This window comes from Kogia breviceps, chromosome 4, assembly GCF_026419965.1.
Source record: "Kogia breviceps isolate mKogBre1 chromosome 4, mKogBre1 haplotype 1, whole genome shotgun sequence".
Classification (NCBI taxonomy): Eukaryota; Metazoa; Chordata; class Mammalia; order Artiodactyla; family Physeteridae; genus Kogia; species Kogia breviceps.
Genome location: NC_081313.1, coordinates 179,452,186 through 179,469,172, shown reverse-complemented (window position 1 = coordinate 179,469,172; position 16,987 = coordinate 179,452,186). Strand labels below are relative to the sequence as shown.

Sequence of the window (16,987 nt, the reverse complement as noted above, 5' to 3'; positions counted from 1 at the left end):
CCAGTAATTTGACCTAAGTCACACAGCTGCTGCAGGCTCAATCCCTGGGCTGGCCCATTGGGCCTGTCGTGCCCATTGCATGCTGACCGAGGGCTGTCTATCTTGCCCTGGGGTTCTACTGCAGGTAAATCAGACCTGAGAACCCAATTAGTGCCTCCATTTCACAGATGAGAAAGCCCACACCCAGAGAGGTTAAGCCACAAACCCGAAGTCACACAGCAAGCAAGTGGCCGAGTCAGGACTTGAACTCTAGTTTGCCTGATACCCAAAGATGTCCTGACAACCTCTAAGAAAGAACAGAACACCCCTCTTGACTTGAGAGATGCGTGGTGAGCACCAGCTGTGTGCTCAGCCTCTGGGGACCTCGTGGTCAAAAGGGGACAACTGACTGCTCATGGAAGTGTACCCGTAAGGGAGAGAGGCTGGAGGGGCATTGCAGGTCCAGGAAGGCTTCTGGAGGAGGCAGAACTTCAGCAGGTCTTCAAAGACAGGAAAGGTGAATGACTGCTCTGGAAATACTAACTGGCTTTTGTAAATGTGTCAAGTTTAATACTGTTGTTCTGTGTGTGAACAGTGTTGGAAAGTGGAAGACCTTGTGCCCATTTTGCAGATGAACATGCTGAGGCTTGGATCCTGGAGAGAAAATGGTTGGGCTGATCCGTGGCCCGGAATTCCAGGGAGTGGAGTTTGATCCAACGAATGTCAGGCTGCCCCAGTCTCCGCCTTTATTCCCGAGCCTCCCATTCCATGGTGTGACATTCCTAAGACTTGGCTCTCTGGCGACACGATTCTTTCATTTTCAGTGTTTCTCTTTCATAATTTAAATTTAATTTAAAAAATTTTTGAATAGGCAAATGCATTCACCTAGTCCAAGTTCCAAAGGTACAAACAAGTAGACAGGGAGAAACACCCCTCACCCCCATTTCCTGGAGGCTCACTTAACCTGTGCCCTGTGTTGGATTTTCCCTTTGCTGTTGCAGACTGCACTGCAAGGAATGTTCAGAGCCCAGAAAAGTGCCTGGCATGTCGTAGGTGCTAAATACATAGCTGTCTAATGACTACTTGTGAAACAAATGAAAAACTTGTATCTAAAGAGCAATTCCTGGAAGTGGAATTGCTGGCTCAGAGGGCTGTGTGCTGGTTCCTTGGAGCCCTAGTACCAGTGGGGACTCTACAGCAGATGGATCGATTGTGTCTCAGACCTGATGCCTCTTTCATTTCCCAGAGGCGGTCACTCTCCCTGCCCTCAAAGCAATCCTCCTGGTTTCCCCACAGCAACATCACCTGGCAGCCTCCAACCTGTTGCGCCTTGGGACCGGGCACGGCCAGGAGCTGGTGCTGACGGAGGACGAGAAGAAGCTGTTGGCCAAAGAAGGCATCACCCTGCCCACCCAGCTGCCCCTTACCAAGGTGAGTCAGTGGGATCCCTGGCTCTGGAGCTCGCCCCCCCTTTCCTGCAGCTACTTGCCCATGAGTCTCACCTTTGGGTCTCCTACACTAGAATGTTAGGACGTGTCTGTCACCAGAGCCAGAAAAATCATCCTCAAAGCCAACGCAGTGGGGGCTTTCTAGCTGGCCGCAGTCTCCACCCAGCCTATTCACTCAATATCAGTATCTGAGTTTGCTTTTCCAATTGGAAGACCTCTCTTAGTCTTGATAACTGGCCCCGGGAAAAGGCGCTGTTCCCACGGATGGCCAGGAGATGGCGGGATTGCACCAGTGCACAAAATCCAGTTGCCAATACGGGACTGGGTTTGGGAGCTGGGAAGACCTTCAGGACCCAGGACACCCCCCACCCACCTAGAGATTCTGCAAGGATTTGGGGGCAGAAAATCTGGTCTTCAGGTCATCATGGGTCTGCCCTCAAGTCCCTGAGCCTGGGATGGCTCCCTTGGGAGGATAATGGGGTGAAGTTGTGGGGTCTGGAAAAGAGAGCAGACCCTCCAGACTGCCTCAGTCTGTTTCCCATATCACTGCAGTATGAGGAGCGAGTGCTGAAAAAAATCCGCCGGAAAATTCGGAACAAACAGTCAGCCCAGGAAAGCCGGAAAAAGAAGAAGGAATATATTGATGGCCTGGAAACTCGGTAAGGCTGGGGTCCCGGGACACCACACTTAAGGGGGAAACTGAGGCCTGAGAGAGGGATGCAATGGAGCTAAGGTCACAGTTTTTTCAGGATCTGACAAAATTAGAGGTGTTTCCTTCTCTGGGAGAGACCATTTTTCATGTGAATTACAAGGATGGAAAAATGCCTAGTAAGGTGGTACAGGGCTCAGGTTTGAGGCCCCTTAATCCCCTAGAAGATGTTACGCCAAGAAGGGAGAAGGTATCATCTGTCTTGTCCTGGCTCTTTGCCTGAAGATAGGACATTTACTTCACTTGCTGAGCATCGCTGACCCTCAGAGCTGTCATGGCTTCCTTCGGTGGGGGAGAAGAAAGGCAGAATTTCCTCAGCTTAAAAACTGTGCACCCGGGACTTCCCTGGTGGCGCAGTGGTTAAGAATCCACCTGCCAGCGCAGGAGACACAGGTTCAAGCCCTGGTCTGGGAAGATCCCACATGCCACGGAGCAACTAAGCCCATGCACCACAACTACTGAGCCTGCGCTCTAGAGCTCGTGGCCCACAACTATGGAGCCCGCGTGCCACAACTACTGAAGCGCACGCGCCTAGAGCCCGTGCTCTGCAACAAAAGAAGCCACCACAATGAGAAACCTGTGCACCGCGACGAAGAGTAGCCCCCACCTGACACAACTCGAGAAAGCCCATGCGCAGCAACAAAGACACAATGCAACCAAAAATAAATAAATAAATAAATAAATAAATTTTTTTTAAAAAAGAACTGTGCACCCCAGGACTTCCCTGGTGGTCCAGTGGTTAAGACTCCACGTTCCCAATGCAGGGGGCCCAGGTTCGAACCCTGGTCAGGGAACTAGATCCCACATGCCACAACTAAGATCCACGTGCCGCAACTTAAGACCTGGCGCAGCCAAATAAATACATAAATATTTTTTTAAAAAAAGAAAAAGAACTGTGCACCCCAATCTCATCCAATCGCCTCTCTCAACTCATTTAGGCTACTGAGGGACAGGCTCTTCTTTATTCTTTAATAGAAACATAAAAACTTAGTTTGCTCACTTTTTAAACCAAAAGTGATTTAATTAAATGTTACAGATTTGGGTTTTCTATTTCTTTTCTAGTCAATTCTGAGATGTCATATTCATCTGGAAAGTTGTCCATTTCAAATTTACTGACATAAATTTGTTCATACTTCTCTCCTATTATTTTTTTAAGTTCTGAATAATTTATAGTTGTACCCTTTTTAATTACTCATGTTGTGTATTTGTGCCTTCTCTTGTTTTTTATCTTTGTCAATCTTGCCAGAAGTTTGTCTGTTTTATTATTCTTTTCAAAGAATGAATTTCTGGATTTTCCTCCCACCCAGTTGTCTTTTTGTATTCTAGTTCCTTTATTTCTCTTAGCTTTATTGTGTCTTTAGTTGTGTTTTGTTTTGCTTTTGGTGGGGAAGATCTATTCTGTTGTTCTTTTGCTAATTGTTAAATGTGTATGTTCAGCTGGTTGAGCTGTAATAAAGTTATACATTTTGGGGGACTTCCCTGGTAGTCCAGTGGTTACGACTGCATGCTTCCACTGCAGCAGGGCACAGGTTTGATCCCTGATCAGAGAACTAAGATCCTGCATGCTGAGGGGCCAAAAAACAAGAAAAAGAAAAAAGGTTATACATTTTCCTCTCAGCACGGCTTTAGCTGTATCTCACACATTTTGGTTTGTACCATTGTCATTTCCATTTGGTCCCTAGGTCTTTCTTAATTTACACAGTGGATTCTTCTTTATCCCATGAGTTATTTAGAAGGAGGGCCTTTTAGTTGGAGAATTTATTCTCTTCCCTGGTTGTGATATGAGGACTAGCATATCCTCATGACATGGTTTGAGTGTTTTGGGTTTTTTTAAGATTTTTTTTTTTTTTTTTGCGGTACGCAGGTCTCTCACTGTTGTGGCCTCTCCTGTTGCAGAGCACAGGCTCCGGATGCACAGGCTCAGCGGCCGTGGCTCACAGGCCCAGCCGCTCCGCGGCATGTGGGATCTTCCCAGACTGGGGCACAAACCCGTGTCCCCTGCATCGGCAGGCGGACTCTCAACCACTGCGCCACCAGGGAAGCCCTGATGTGGACCATCTTTAAAGTTTTTATTGAATTTATTACAATATTGCTTCTGTTTTATGTTTTGGTTTTTTTTTTTTTTTTTTTTTTCTGCAAGGCATGTGGGATCCTAGCTCCCAACCAGGGATTGAACCCACATTCCCTGCACTGGAAGGTGAAGTCTTAACCACTGGACCGCCAGGGAAGTCCCATGATTTGAGTGTTTTAATTCTACATCTGAGTGGTCTGGGCCAAGACAGCACTAACAGATGGATGCAGATGGGAAAGGTGGGGTTCCCGGACTGGACCCCCAAACCCTAGATGGAATGAATGATCACATTGTCTTGTTCCTCAAATGTACTCTGCTAAGCCCCTAATCAACTTTACTTCATGTCAGTCCCCAACTGCTCTATGAACTAGGTTACTGTATCTCCACTTTACAGATGAAGGGACTGAGGCCAGACAGCAGAGTGCCTCAAGGTCACAGGGAGGGTGAAGATTGTAACTTGGGTCTCCTTGGACTCAGTTGCCATGCTACTGCATCTTCTCAAAGCATCACTGCCTGAGTTTGGTGGTCCACTTCCAATGCTGGGGGCTCAGACTAGAATAAAGCCCCCACACCAATGCAAAGATGGTACCTAGGAGCCCGGCAGAACTGGGTTCAAATTCTGGCCTTGTTACAGACTTGCCAGGGTGACTGTGTTTTTTTGTTTTTGTTTTTGTTTTTGTTTTTGTTTTTGTTTTTTGTGGTACGTGGGCCTCTCACTGTTGTGGCCTCTCCCGTTGCGGAGCACAGGCTCCGGACGCGCAGGCTCAGCGGCCACGGCTCACGGGCCCAGCCGCTCCGCGGCATGTGGGATCTTCCCGGACCGGGGCACGAACCCGTGTCCCCTGCATCGGCAGGCGGATTCTCAACCGCTGCGCCACCAGGGAAGCCCGCCAGGGTGACTTTGGATGAATGACTTCCCCTCTGTGGGCTTCGGTTCCATGCCTGTACAGTGGGGCCTCACAAAGAGATGTTAGTTTGACCTGTTGGTGACAGGCATATTCTGAATGTCACTGTGATGTTGCCCCTGCAGGATGTCAGCCTGCACTGCCCAGAACCAGGAACTTCAGAGGAAGGTCTTGCATCTTGAGAAGCAGAACCTGTGAGTATTGGTCAAACTGGGGCAGAGAACAGGGGGAGCTGACCCCAGGGTCCCTTGCAGGAGAGGTGGACATGGCGGGGGGACAGGCTGTGTGATGGCAGGGCAGAGCAGGGGGTAAGCGCTCCACCTAGAAAGGGGGAAGGCTGCAGAGAGAAGGGGTTTTGGACTTGGGCTCTTGAAGGATGTATAGGAGTTCACTAAAGGGAAGATGCTGCCGGTAGAGGAAATGGCATATGAATGGCTAAAGGCTAGGAGTATGGTGTGCTGGATAACTGCAGGTGATTCCATCCGTGGGTGCATTTACTTAGTCAGTTTTTTGGGGGGTGTCATGGATGATGCCATTACAGGTGTTTGTGAAATAGCTTGTGTTAACACTTTAGTTGTGATGGGAGGAGGTTGTATTTCCTTCCCCCGTCGTGGTCAACCTCCCGATTCACATTTTGAACTGTTGGATGTCTGTTGGACTGTTGGACTTTGTTACATTCATTCAGCTTTGGGGAAGAAATGTATGCCTCTGTCAAGTTGTTGGGTGTTTTTTAAACCTTAAATCTTTTATCCCCCTGCATATATACATTCATTTTGTCACAAGGTCGGTGTTGACTCCATAATTGAGTTAATACAGGCTAAATTTCCGTCTTCTGTGATGTCCTGTTTGAAGTTTAAACAGCTTGATCCATTTTTTTAAAACCTATCAGCATATTCTTCATGTTGTGTGGACAGTGCTTGGTGCCTTATTCTTTCATAGAATCGTCTGTTTGAAAATAGTGAGGGATTTATTCTTTTATTTTTCCTAATAAATTTGTTTATTTATTTTTGGCTGAGTTAGGTCTTCGTTGCTGCGCGTGAGCTTTCTCTAGTTGCGGCGAGCGGAGGCTACTCTCCGTTGCGGTGCGCGGGCTTCTCATTGCGGTGGCTTCTCTTGTTGCGGAGCACGGGCTCTAGGCGCACGGGCTTCAGTAGTTGTGGCACGTGGGCTCAGTAATTGTGGCTTGTGGGCTCTAGAGCACAGGCTCAGTAGTTGTGGCTCACGGGCTTAGTTGCTCCATGGCATGTGGGATCTTCCCGGATCAGGGCTCAAACTCATGTCCCCTGCATTGGTAGGCGGGTTCTTAACCACTGAGCCACCAGGGAATTGATTGATTCTTATGGTGGTATTTAGAAGGGAATTTTAGTTCTTTTCTTTCTGTGCTATAATGTCGCTATGTTTAAACTTCCCAGCCAGGTGTTATATTTTCTACTAACCTGTTTTTAACCTGAGGAAAATTCTTGAGCCATTGTTTCCAAATAGCTTCGACTGAGTATTTGCTACATTGGCATACTTCTAGATCAAACTGTATGGCCCTACTTACTCAATTTTTATTTAGCATCTAGTCTGTTCCAGGCATAGTTCTGGACACTGGGACCCAAACAGTGAACAAAACAGACCCGGCCCCTCCACTTAAAGACTCACAGTCTACTGAGAAACAGACTCAAGACAAACAAAAATATATGAAAGATCATTCAAATGGTGATAGCCACTGGGAAGAAAAATAAACTAGGGGGAAGGGGCTAGAGAGTGAGGGGGGTGCCATTTTAGGCAGGGAGGTCAGATAACATGACATTTGAGATGAGACCCAACAGATAAGAAAGAAGCAGCTACAAAAAGACCTGTGGGGGTGGGGTGGGGGAACAGTGTCCTTGGTACAGAGAGAACAGCCTGTGCAAAGGCCCTGGGGCAGGAATGCTTGTGTGTAGGAGGAACAGTGAGGGGCTGTGTGTCTGGAGCAGAGTGAGCGAGGGGGAGAGAGGGAGGAGGGGAGGGCAGGGAGGGGACGGGACTGGCTGTGCCAGGCCTTGTGGGCCTCGGGGAGGACTTGGGCTTTTACCTCCGAGGGAGATGGGAGCTCTGGGAGGGTTGGGAGAAGTTGAGTCACATTTGAAAAAGTGTGGAGCATGAACTCTAGAGGAGGCAGGAGAAGCTTGGGGGGACCAGAGGCTGGGGCCGGTGTCCAGGTGAGCAATAATGGCAACCTGGATGGAGAAGGTGGGGTGGCAGAGAAGTGGGTGAGATGTTCAATGGAGATTTATTGAGGGAGCTTCTGGGACTTATAAGAACAGTGGGGCCTTGAGGGATGGACAGGATTCAGACTTCAGCCAGGCTGGGGGACCCCAGGAATCACAGAGAGGCGGTCAAGGCTATGTAGGGATCAACCAAGTCTTCGCGTTTCCACTAAGGTCCCTCTTGGAGCAGCTGAAGAAACTCCAGGCCATCGTGGTCCAGTCCACCAGCAAGTCGGCTCAGACGGGCACCTGCATAGCGGTGAGTCCTGACCCCCGGCTCCAAGGGGCTTGTCAGCCTTGGCAGAGGGTCCTGTGGGGGAGGTGAGTGTCAGTAGCAGCACGGATGGCCCTGAGCCCCAGCTCAGGCACGCTCCAGTCTTCTGGGCCTCAGTTTCCCTGCCTATGAGACCAGTGTGCTCCGGGGAGGGGAAGGGATGGGGTGACCCTGCCCCCATCTCCACCAGGTCCTGCTCTTCTCCTTTGCCCTCATCATCCTCCCCTCCATCAGCCCTTTCGCCTCCAACAAAGCCGAGAGCCCCGGAGACTTCGTGCCTGTACGAGGTAGGTGGACCCGGGGGTCGCTCCTCCCTCAAAACCCCTCTGGGCTGCCCTGTGGGCGCACTCCCCTTGGATGCCCAGCCCCCATACTGGGCCACTGGGGGAGGGGGAGGAGGCCCCCCCTTGCAACTGCTTCCTGAGGCTGGGGGCTAAAATGAAGAAGGGCCCCGGCCCCCCAGGCCATCCCTCACGACCCCCCAACCCTTGCTCAGTTTTCTCCAGAACTTTGCACAACGATGCTGCATCCCGTGTGGCTCCCAACATCGTGCCAGGCTCCGAAACCCCAGGACATGGGCCCAGGGCTGGCACACTTCAGGAAGGGTCTCCAAGCAGCCCTCAGGGGGAATGGGGATCCCGGGACCCGCCAGCTCCAGACACCTCGACGGAGGATCTGGACAACGGGACCCTGGTCCAGGGCAACCCCATGAGGGAGCTGGATCGGGCCGCCCTCCTCGACTGTGCCCGGCCTGAACAAGCACTCGGCGCAGGGCGCGTGGGGCTGGAGGTAGCAGCGGGGGAGCTGTGAGCACCACGGGTATGTGTCCCCCGGCCCCTCTAGTCAGGGGTGCTTCAGCGGGTGCTGCAGTGGACAGATACAGGCACCGGGGTCCGAGGTGGGGCAGAGACCCCCGCGATGGTGTCGGGGTGGAGACGCACAGACTCACAGCTACAGAGCCAGGGACCCAGGGCCACGCGGAAACTGATGCTCAGACACAGACCGTAAGGCCACAAAGCCTGAGAAATACACATATACAGACCCAACCCAGTGCGGAAGGAAACAGGAAGACACACACAGACGGATCCACCGACCCAGAGAGGTAGGCCTCGGTAACTCCCCGCTCAGCGACTCCTTCCTGCCCCCTGGAACACAGGGAGGAGGAAGCGGCCAAGTCTGCGGGGACCCTGGCCCTGGAGCACGGGCTGAGCTCTGAACTTTGCGGCCGCCATGGCTCACAGCCATTCCCTTTTTCTAAGACTGCTACGGTCCTTAATAAAGTATTTTGAGAGAACACGGCTGACATGGAGGTGGAGTGGGGTGGGGGCTGAACTAGAGTCTGGGGCTCCCCAACCCACAGAAGGAGGGACTGGGCCAGCCTAGGATAGAGGAGTGAGGCAGGGGGTCCCTTGACCCCCAGGCTGGGGCGGTGATCAGAGGGGGGCCGGGGCATCTTCAGCACCTTGGAGAGCGGCGGCGGGCGGAGAGCGGGGCGCACAAGGAGTGCCAAGTAGCTCTGGCCCGCCCCACCCCCGCCACCCCCCGCCACTTCCCGGGTATTCGCGGAAGGGCTGCGGCAGTTGCCTTCCTGGGGGGCCTGGCTGCCCACCCTGCTCGTTTTATAGATGAGGACACTGAGGCGTCGGGAATGAAGGGACCTGCCCAAGGTCACAGCTGGGGAGGACTGACCCCAGCTGCACCTGCGCTCTTCCTTTAACGCATCACCCTGGTCCTGCCCGCTTTGCACAGGTGCCCGGGGGTTGCAACTGTGATCAAAAAACACGGCTTCTCTCCTCAAGGGGCTCACTGCCTGGTTGCAGAGGGCACGTAATAAAGAATCCCACAAGTCAGAATTACAAACTGAGGACTCGGCAAATGTCAGCGGCTGGTAAAGGCCCTCCTTTGCCCCAGGCCTGGATTGCACGCCCAGCCCAGGCACATATCCCAGGGCGTGAGGGGACCACACAGCCCTGCCCCCAGGGACTAGGACCCAAGGCAAGGTTGTGGATGGCAAACATAGACTCAGATGCAAGAAATTCTTTTATTGCATTGAAGGCTTTTCTGGAAGCCTGGAGGAAGCCAGGTGGACCCACCCTTCTTCCTCCAGCCCCAAAGGCAGTGTGAGCCTCTATTGTCTGTCCTGCCATGAAGTTTGGCTCCTAAATGATGGCCCTGCCTCCCTTCCCTCCTGGAGGGGCTGTGAAGGCTGTCTCGGGGTAGGCAGGGGTTGGGGAGTGTGAGGGCCCAGGGGTCAGAGGAAACCACTGAGGGCCTGGCCACACCTCCCAGGAACATCCTGAGTCAGAGGCTGGAGCCTGGGGGTGGAGCAGGTACGGGGGTGGGGGTCAGCTCCAAGGTCAGGGTCCAGTGGGGCTGCTCCTTCCCAGGCCCCCTCCAGAGGTCCCAAGCTAAAGGGAGGTGCAATGGAGGGCAAGTCTGCCCCGGGGCCTGGAGCCCAGCTCTCAGCACCCTGAGGTCTCCCCCCAAGGACAGAGACGAGTAACAAAGTGAGACCAGTAAGAAAAAAAAAAAGAATCCATGGTTTCTACAAACAGCCCCGCCCTCCCCAGGCCCCCCGGTCAGCTGGGAACCACCTCGGTCTTCACTCTTTTGGGGGGCCTGCAGGGAGCAGGACTGTCCAGCGGCTCCCTTTTGGGGCTGGAGGGCCTGGAGCCGTCGTGCTGGGCGCCAGGCTCAGCTGCGGGCTCCTGCTTGGGGCTGGCGGGCGCTGGGCCGTGGAGCTGGGCGGGGGCCTCCTCCCCGGGCTCCAGCGTGGGGGTGGGCGGGCGAGGCAGGGGCGGCAGCGCCCTCTCTAGCACGCGGGGGCCGTCCCAGGCTGGGATCTCCAGGCCCAGATGCTTCATGAGCAGGGCCATGACCTCATCTACGTAGCCGTGGATACGCAGGTCTGCGTGGCGGTCCTGCGGGGGGGCGGGGACCGGTCAGGCGCAGGGTGAAGGCTTGGGGGGACCGGGGCTGTCAGGGGGCGGGGCGGGCTCCAGCACGTACGTGCTTGGTGGGCTGCAGGTTGACGATGACCAGCCGGCCTCCGCGGCGTTTGGTGGCGAGGGGCAGGTTCCCGCTGGGCCGGATTTGCAGGGAGGTGCCCAGCGTGATGGACAGGTCCGCGTTCCTGGGGCCAGGAGGCGGGATTAGCCTGAGCCCCCGGGCGAGGGTCTCTGCAACCCTCCTCCTGCCCCACGAGGCTGGGGGTGGGCCGTCTCCAACACACACACCGCCCCACCCCTGCTCAAATGCCTTGGCTCCACTGCTCTGCTGACACGCCCGGGGCCAGCCCTGGGAGGCCGGCTCACGCAGCGCCCCATCTCTGCCTTGGGGGCTGGCTTGCCCCAGCTTCCGAGCTGCCCTGAATCCTGCCCGCCGCTTCCCTTCTGCCAGAGCCACCCCACCCCGTCGGCAGAAGTGGAGCTGCTGATGTGGGCGGGACATTCCCCACTTGGACCCCTGGGTTCCAGACCTGGCTCAGTCACTTCCTGGCTGGGCAGCGTGGACGGAGGTGTCAGCTTGCTCCAGCCTCGGTTTCCTCGTCTGTACAATGGGCCCCGAGCAGCACCCACCCTGGGCTGTGGTGAGGATGGTGTGTGAGGCCTCTGGCCGGGGCCGGGGCTATGAGGGCTCAGTACACGGGAGCTGCCATTGTTACGGGGCAAGCGAAGCCCAGAGAGGGTGTGGGCCACCTCTTCCCTGATGTCCCCGGGGTTGCAGCTGGCTGTTTGTGCCCCTCCCCTGCCCGCCCCGCCCTGGGCTCGGCGGGGGTCAGACCTGCTGGCCTCATCGGCCAGAGTGAGGTCCCGGTCAGGCAGGGAGTCTTCCCAGTCCAGGACGGTGTCTCTCAGCTCCCCCCTGTACGGAGAGCGGGGGAGTCAGCAGGGACACTGGCCGCCTTCCCTGGGGTCCAGGGCGTGGGGAGGGGCCGCTTACCTGCAGGCCCGCAGCCCCCTTGACTTGGCCACGGTGCAGAGCCGGCCGGTGGCCTTCAGGCCCATGCTGCCCACGACGGTGTCCCGGACGTACTGCCTGTGTCGCGAGAGGAAGGGGTCAGCTCCCTGCCTGCTCCCAGGTGCCTACCCTGCGGCCCCACCTGGGTGGCTCTTGGGTTTTGCAGGCAGCTGTTCTCCCAGGGAAGCGGGGGCCGCGTGACCAGAATCTAAGCATGAGGGGACATCTGGTAAACCCAGCATGGGGGGGGGGAGGGGGGGGCACAGGGGGCCTCCCACAAAACAGCTGGCCTGGCTGCTTCAAAAGGTCCACAGCTCGGAAAACAGAAAGGTCAAAGGTCGGGAAGTGCTCCAGGTAAAGGAGACTAAAGAGATGGGACAGTGGCATGCAGAGTGCCGCCCTGGGTTGGACCCTGCACCAGGGGAAAAACAGCAACCATGGGAGGAGCACTGGGAACACAGACTGGGGAGAACAGTCGCGTTTGTGGTTTTTACATTTCCTGACTTTAGAAACTGCACCACGGCTGTGGAAAAGACTACCGTGGCTTGTGGGAGATAAATGTCGAAAGGGTTTAAGGGGCAAAGGATAAGGAAATCTGCCCCTTGAACAGTACAGCAAATCCGGACACAGAAAGAAGAGGAGAAACGAATTGTGGCGAAATGGTAACACTGATGAATCTAGGTGAGGGTCAGCAAACCATAGCCCTGAGGATCAAATCCGGCCCTCTGCTTCCCATTTTTGTAAATAAAGTTTTATTGGCACACGGCCATGCCCATTCCTTTAAGTGCTGTCTATAGCAGCTTTCACGCTACAGAGCTGATGGTCACGACAGAGACAGTCTGGCCCACAAAGCTGAAGATATTTACCATATGGCCCTGTACAGGGAAAAGTTGGGGATCCCCGGTCTAGGTCAAGTATGAGTTCCTTGTATGGTTCTTGTGAGTTTTCCACCACACTGAAGTCTTTCCAAATAAATTTAGAGGTAAAAAAAAATTTGTTTTTCAAGTTGGGGCCCCACCTGTGCTCTGGTCTTAAGAGATTCCACCCGCAGGGGAGCCACACACACCCTCCATGCCTGAGTTATTCACACCCATAAGGCTGCTTGCCCAGCAGAGGAAGACACGCCCAGAACCCTACTGTTCCAGGAAGGCTCAGCCTTTCCAGAGCCGGAAGAATGCCCCGTCACACCCTGTTATGGGCTGAGTGGCGGCTCCCAAGTATTTTGGAATAAGACCTCATTTGGAAATAGGGTTGTTGCAGATATACCGAGTGGGTTCAGATGAGGTCACATTTGAGTAGGGTGGCCCCTAACCCATGTGACTGGTGTCCGTATAAGAAGAGGGGACACAGGGACTTCCCTTGGTGGTCCAGTGGGTAAGACTCTGCACTCCCGATGCAGGGGGCCCGGGTTCGATCCCCGGTTGGGGAACTCGATCCCACATGCTGCAACTAAGAGCTTGCATGTGGCAACTAAAAAAGATCCCGTGTGCCACAACGAAGATCCTGCGTGCCGCGACTAAAGCCATAAGTGAATTTAAAAAAAAAAAAAAAGAGAGAGAGAGGAGGAGACACAGACACACAGGGACACGGAAACGTGATAAAAGATTCAGAGATCAGAGTGATGAGTCTACAGCCAAGGATGGTCGGAAACCACGAGGAGCTGCGAGAGGCAGGAAGGATCCTCCCCGACAGGGTTCAGAGGGAGCAGGGCCCTGCCAACACCTTGACTGTGGACTTCGAGCTTTCAGACCCACAAGACTATCAGTTTCTGTTGTTTTAAGTTACTCAGGTTGTGGCAGTTTGTTACAGCAGCTGCAGGAAATGAATACACCTCCCGGGAGGAAGATACGCCCCCAAGTCCCACCCTGGGAGGGTCACACCCTTGTCTCTGGAAACATCAGGTTCAACTCACAAGGCCCTTCTGCAGAGCCCGACCTGGGTCATCCACACCTCGGGCCCCGCCCCTACCCTCCGTGGCACTCACGTCTTACACTTGACACATTCTTCTACAAACATGTTTCCGTGAAGCTCTGCCAGTTTGTCCCTGTGGGAGGAGAAGGAAGAGGCTTAGTGGAGGAGATCCGGACGGCTCAGGGCTGGAATCCACCCCCAGGACCAGGAAGAGGGGATCTCGATTCTCCAGATGTGCCCGCCTAGCAGACACTGACACTGGCAGCTGAGCACCAAGCACCTCCCCTGGCTGAATGGCCACAGGGCCCTTGAGAGGGAGGGCCTGCCATCAACACCCATTTTCCAGATGAGGAAACTGAGGCTCAGAGAGAGGGGCAGCCTGCCCAAGGCTGAGCGGGGCTGGACGCAGGGTGCACCTGGGGAAGCCGGAGCGCACGTGCAGCCCGTCCACGTTCTGGCTGACCAGGAAGCGGAGGAGGCCCACGCGCTCCAGCTGCACCAGTGCCATGTGAGTCTTCGTGGGCCGCGCGTTCTCGAAGGTGGTGTCGAACTTGGGGGCCAGGCCCTGCTCCTCCATCGTCCAGACGCCATGGGGGCCCCTGAGGTGGCAGGCAGGAGAGACAGAGAGAGCTTAGGGATCAGGAAGAGAGGGGACAGAAAAGGAGACAGAGAGAAGGGGAGACAGAAACAGAGGCAGAGAAAGAATCAGAGAGAGAGAGTGACACAGTCAAAGGAGTGGGTGGCGGAGGAAGGAGCAAGAACGTGGTACACAAGGGCAGAAATTAACTATTCAATTCCACCAACACTTACTGCTGCTGCACTGAGCCCGACCTTGCGCTGGGTGATGCTGGGGCCCTAAGGGACCCAGGCCCTGCCCTCGAGGAGTCCCCCATCTTGTGGGGAGAGACACAGGTGGACACAGACCCTCCAGCTCTGTGGGGCTGGGACAGAGGGAGGAAACCGGGGCTGGGATGGCCCAGTAGAAGCAGTGAGGGCTCTTTATGGAACTGTGGGAAGACTTCCTGGAGGAGGCTGAGCTGTCTCTTGAACAGAGGAGGAAAGAGCTGGGCAGCTCAGACAGAAGAGGTAAGCAAAGGCCTGGGGGCTGGCAACAGCCTGTGAGTGGTCTGGGGGCTGCGGGGGCTGCAGGGGCTGAGGTTGGAGAGCTGATCCAGGGCTAGGTTGGGAAGAGCTTTGATTTCCAGCCTGAAGTGCTTAGAACTCTCCTGTGTGGCAGTGGGGGGCCATGGCAGGTTATGGAAGGGGGGTGAGAGTCACACCTTAAAATTCTAACATTCCTCCAAGAACGAGGAATCTGCTCTTCTGCTGTAAGAGTCTGCTCCGCGGGCCTGAGAGGCCTTAGAAAGAGAGTACAATTGTGATCGGCCTGCCCTACGGGGTAGGGTTGCAAACTCAGCACCTACAGGGGCCACTTGGAGGCCACCAATTAGAGAACCCGGCTTTTCAGCAATGAGACTCTTGTCTAACACAGGCTGCCTAAAGTTAGACATTATCTGGCCTCACACCCTCACTTACAGGTGAGGAAACTGAGGCCCAGGTGATTAAGCCACTTGTCCCACCAGAGGTCTGACAGAAAAATATTTGCAAGTGAGTATGGAGCTAATTGTCCTTGATATCAATTCTCCCCTTTTTCTCTGGTAATAATAGAACCCCACTACTTAGCCTTACACAGTGAGCCTAGACGAAAGACTACATTTCCCAGCATCGCTTGCAACTAGGTATAGTCAGGTGACCAAGTTCTGGCTGGTGGAATGGAATGTTGGGTGTGATACAAAGGGACAAGCTCCAAAGGAAGGGTCTTTCGCATCCCCAACACCCCAGGGGACTGACAGACCACCCCAGACTCAGCGGGAGGGAAGGCGGCAGGAGGGGTTCCGATGGCCACACATCTGTGAGCTCACAGGGAAGCCTTGCCTTGACTTCCCTCCATGAGCACGGACCTGAAGTCGGGGATGCCTGAGGCTGTGCTGATGCCCGCGCCTGTGTGGAACACCACGTTGGAGGACTGCCACACCAGCTGTGCCAGCTCCCATACCTTCCGCTCCAACTCCTCAGGGGGGTCAAAGACCTGTTGGGTGGGAGAGAGTGGAAGGGAGTGAAACAGGAGGGAAAGGGGCAGGGCACAACCTTTAAAAGAATGACACAACTGTAGGACATAACAAAAACTGGTTAAAGGTCCAAGATGGCGGAAGATTCGACTTCCAGTAGACCTGCAGCCTCATTATACATTCATTGTAATACCTCAGCATATGCTAAATGTATTAACACCCACAGGTGCCAGGACAGTTCAAAGGCTAACCATAAATGGCCAAAAAGTGGGCGGTGGCCCAATTCCTGGAAATCCCCACCCCTTCCCCGAAATAGTTGGAATAATTTTCCTACTCACTAGCCTATGAAATTACCCAACCCATACAAACTAACCACGCCATATTTCGAGGCCTCTCACCTTCTGATGTGGCCCCAGGGCGGAGAAAGTGTCTGGTGCATGGTAGGTACTTAATAAATGTTTGTGGAATAAAGTGGAAACCAGGCAGGAGAGGAGTGGGGCTTCACACCACCTGGGAGCTCACTAATGCCTGACTCGAAGGGACGCACTAGCCTTTGTGCGGTGGGGGCAATCTTCTCCCCCGTTTACAGAAAAGGAAAGGAGACCCCAAAGGAAGGGACCCCGCCAAGGTCTCAGTGTATGGTGGGGACTTCCTCTCAGCGTGGCTGGAGGGATCTTTCTGACTTAACATCCTCCAGGTTCCTCCCCAGCTCAAAACCCTTCCTCATCACCCTCAGGATGGTGTCAGCTCCCCATCTTGGCACTTGAGGCCCATCCTGGCCTGGTTCTGGTAACCTCTCTGGCCTAATCTGTTCTCCAAGTTTGTTTATTCCCACCTCCGCGCCTTTGCTCCAGTAGTGCCTTCCGCCTGGAACTACAGCCCCTGGTCCCCCATCAGAACTTCAGGACTTCCCGACGTGGATCCTAGCCTCAATCCCAGCCTGACCGACCCGGAGCTGGGCGTGGTCGCGTCCCCAGGCGCGCTGGGGCGTCACTTCCCGCCCCCTCCTCACTGGGAAGTCCCTCCCATTGTCTAGCCTCAGTGTCTCCTGATACTCCCAGAATGCCCGCTGCCAGCCGGCCCCGCCCAGTCCACGGCCCTGACGACGGCCGTCGGGATACGCGGCCGCGCTCACCTCGGGGAGGCCGCACTTGCCCTTGTCCGCGTACGGCGACAGCCCTGCCGCATAATTCACCGACATCCTCCAGGCCCCAACGGGAACAATAAAGTTTCCCTTGTTGCGGCCGCTTCCGCCGGAAACGGGGTGGGACGAGGAAGAAGGAGGAGCCGCCTTCTCATCTTCCGTACCCGGCCTCTTCTCCAAGGCGCATGCGCCTCGCGCTGATGCCTCAGTCGCCATATTAAGTGGTGGCAAAGAGCAGACAGCTTCCTACGGTGCTGGGGATGTGGAGGGTGGCGGGAAAAGG

The 16,987-nt window shown here is 54.7% G+C and overlaps 2 protein-coding genes across 15 annotated transcripts in view; one reads left to right on the top strand and one right to left on the bottom strand.

Moving 5' to 3' along the window:
• CREB3L3 (cAMP responsive element binding protein 3 like 3) overlaps window positions 1-8,914 on the top strand; it is a 40,135-nt gene extending 31,221 nt beyond the window's left edge. For 5 of the 7 annotated variants that reach the window (XM_067033078.1, XM_067033074.1, XM_059060059.2 and 2 more), the window contains 6 exons: window positions 1,276-1,410; window positions 1,980-2,086; window positions 5,238-5,306; window positions 7,521-7,605; window positions 7,811-7,907; window positions 8,117-8,914. In XM_067033078.1, the coding sequence (XP_066889179.1) occupies window positions 1,276-1,410; window positions 1,980-2,086; window positions 5,238-5,306; window positions 7,521-7,605; window positions 7,811-7,907; window positions 8,117-8,430 (807 nt within the window). In that variant the 3' untranslated portion in view covers window positions 8,431-8,914. The remainder of the gene's footprint in view (window positions 1-1,275; window positions 1,411-1,979; window positions 2,087-5,237; window positions 5,307-7,520; window positions 7,606-7,810; window positions 7,908-8,116) is intronic. The other 2 variants (XM_067033075.1, XM_067033077.1) reach the window with 1 other exon arrangement.
• A 728-nt stretch (window positions 8,915-9,642) lies between these two features.
• SIRT6 (sirtuin 6) lies at window positions 9,643-16,871 on the bottom strand. Of its 8 annotated transcripts, XM_059060092.2 has the most exons (9): window positions 16,696-16,839; window positions 15,453-15,580; window positions 13,908-14,090; window positions 13,565-13,624; window positions 11,563-11,658; window positions 11,404-11,484; window positions 10,630-10,753; window positions 10,431-10,541; window positions 9,643-10,132 (listed from the first exon to the last, which is right to left on the bottom strand). In XM_059060092.2, exons 1-9 carry the CDS (start codon window positions 16,759-16,761, stop codon window positions 9,872-9,874), a joined length of 1,110 nt encoding a protein of 369 aa, XP_058916075.1. In that variant the 5' UTR covers window positions 16,762-16,839; the 3' UTR covers window positions 9,643-9,871. The 8 variants fall into 8 exon arrangements, with proteins under 8 accessions (XP_058916075.1, XP_058916065.1, XP_066889180.1 ...); XM_059060082.2 differs by having other exon boundaries at window positions 9,643-10,541; window positions 16,696-16,871; XM_067033079.1 differs by having other exon boundaries at window positions 9,643-10,541; window positions 15,427-15,580; window positions 16,696-16,783.
• Window positions 16,872-16,987: the final 116 nt, after the last annotated feature.

What these genes read in the sequence shown, in the direction of transcription:
- SIRT6 (XM_059060092.2), bottom strand. Translation starts at nt 16,761, where the DNA reads ATGTCGGTGAATTATGCGGCAGGGCTGTCGCCGTACGCGGACAAGGGC. An exon ending in GTGCGCTCCGGCTTCCCCAG is followed by an intron (nt 13,625 to 13,907) that starts GTGCACCCTGCG and finishes CTCCTCCCACAG; the next exon opens with GGACAAACTGGCAGAGCTTC. An exon ending in ACGGCCCCCGCGTGCTAGAG is followed by an intron (nt 10,133 to 10,430) that starts AGGGCGCTGCCG and finishes TTTCTTACTGGT; the next exon opens with CTCACTTTGTTACTCGTCTC.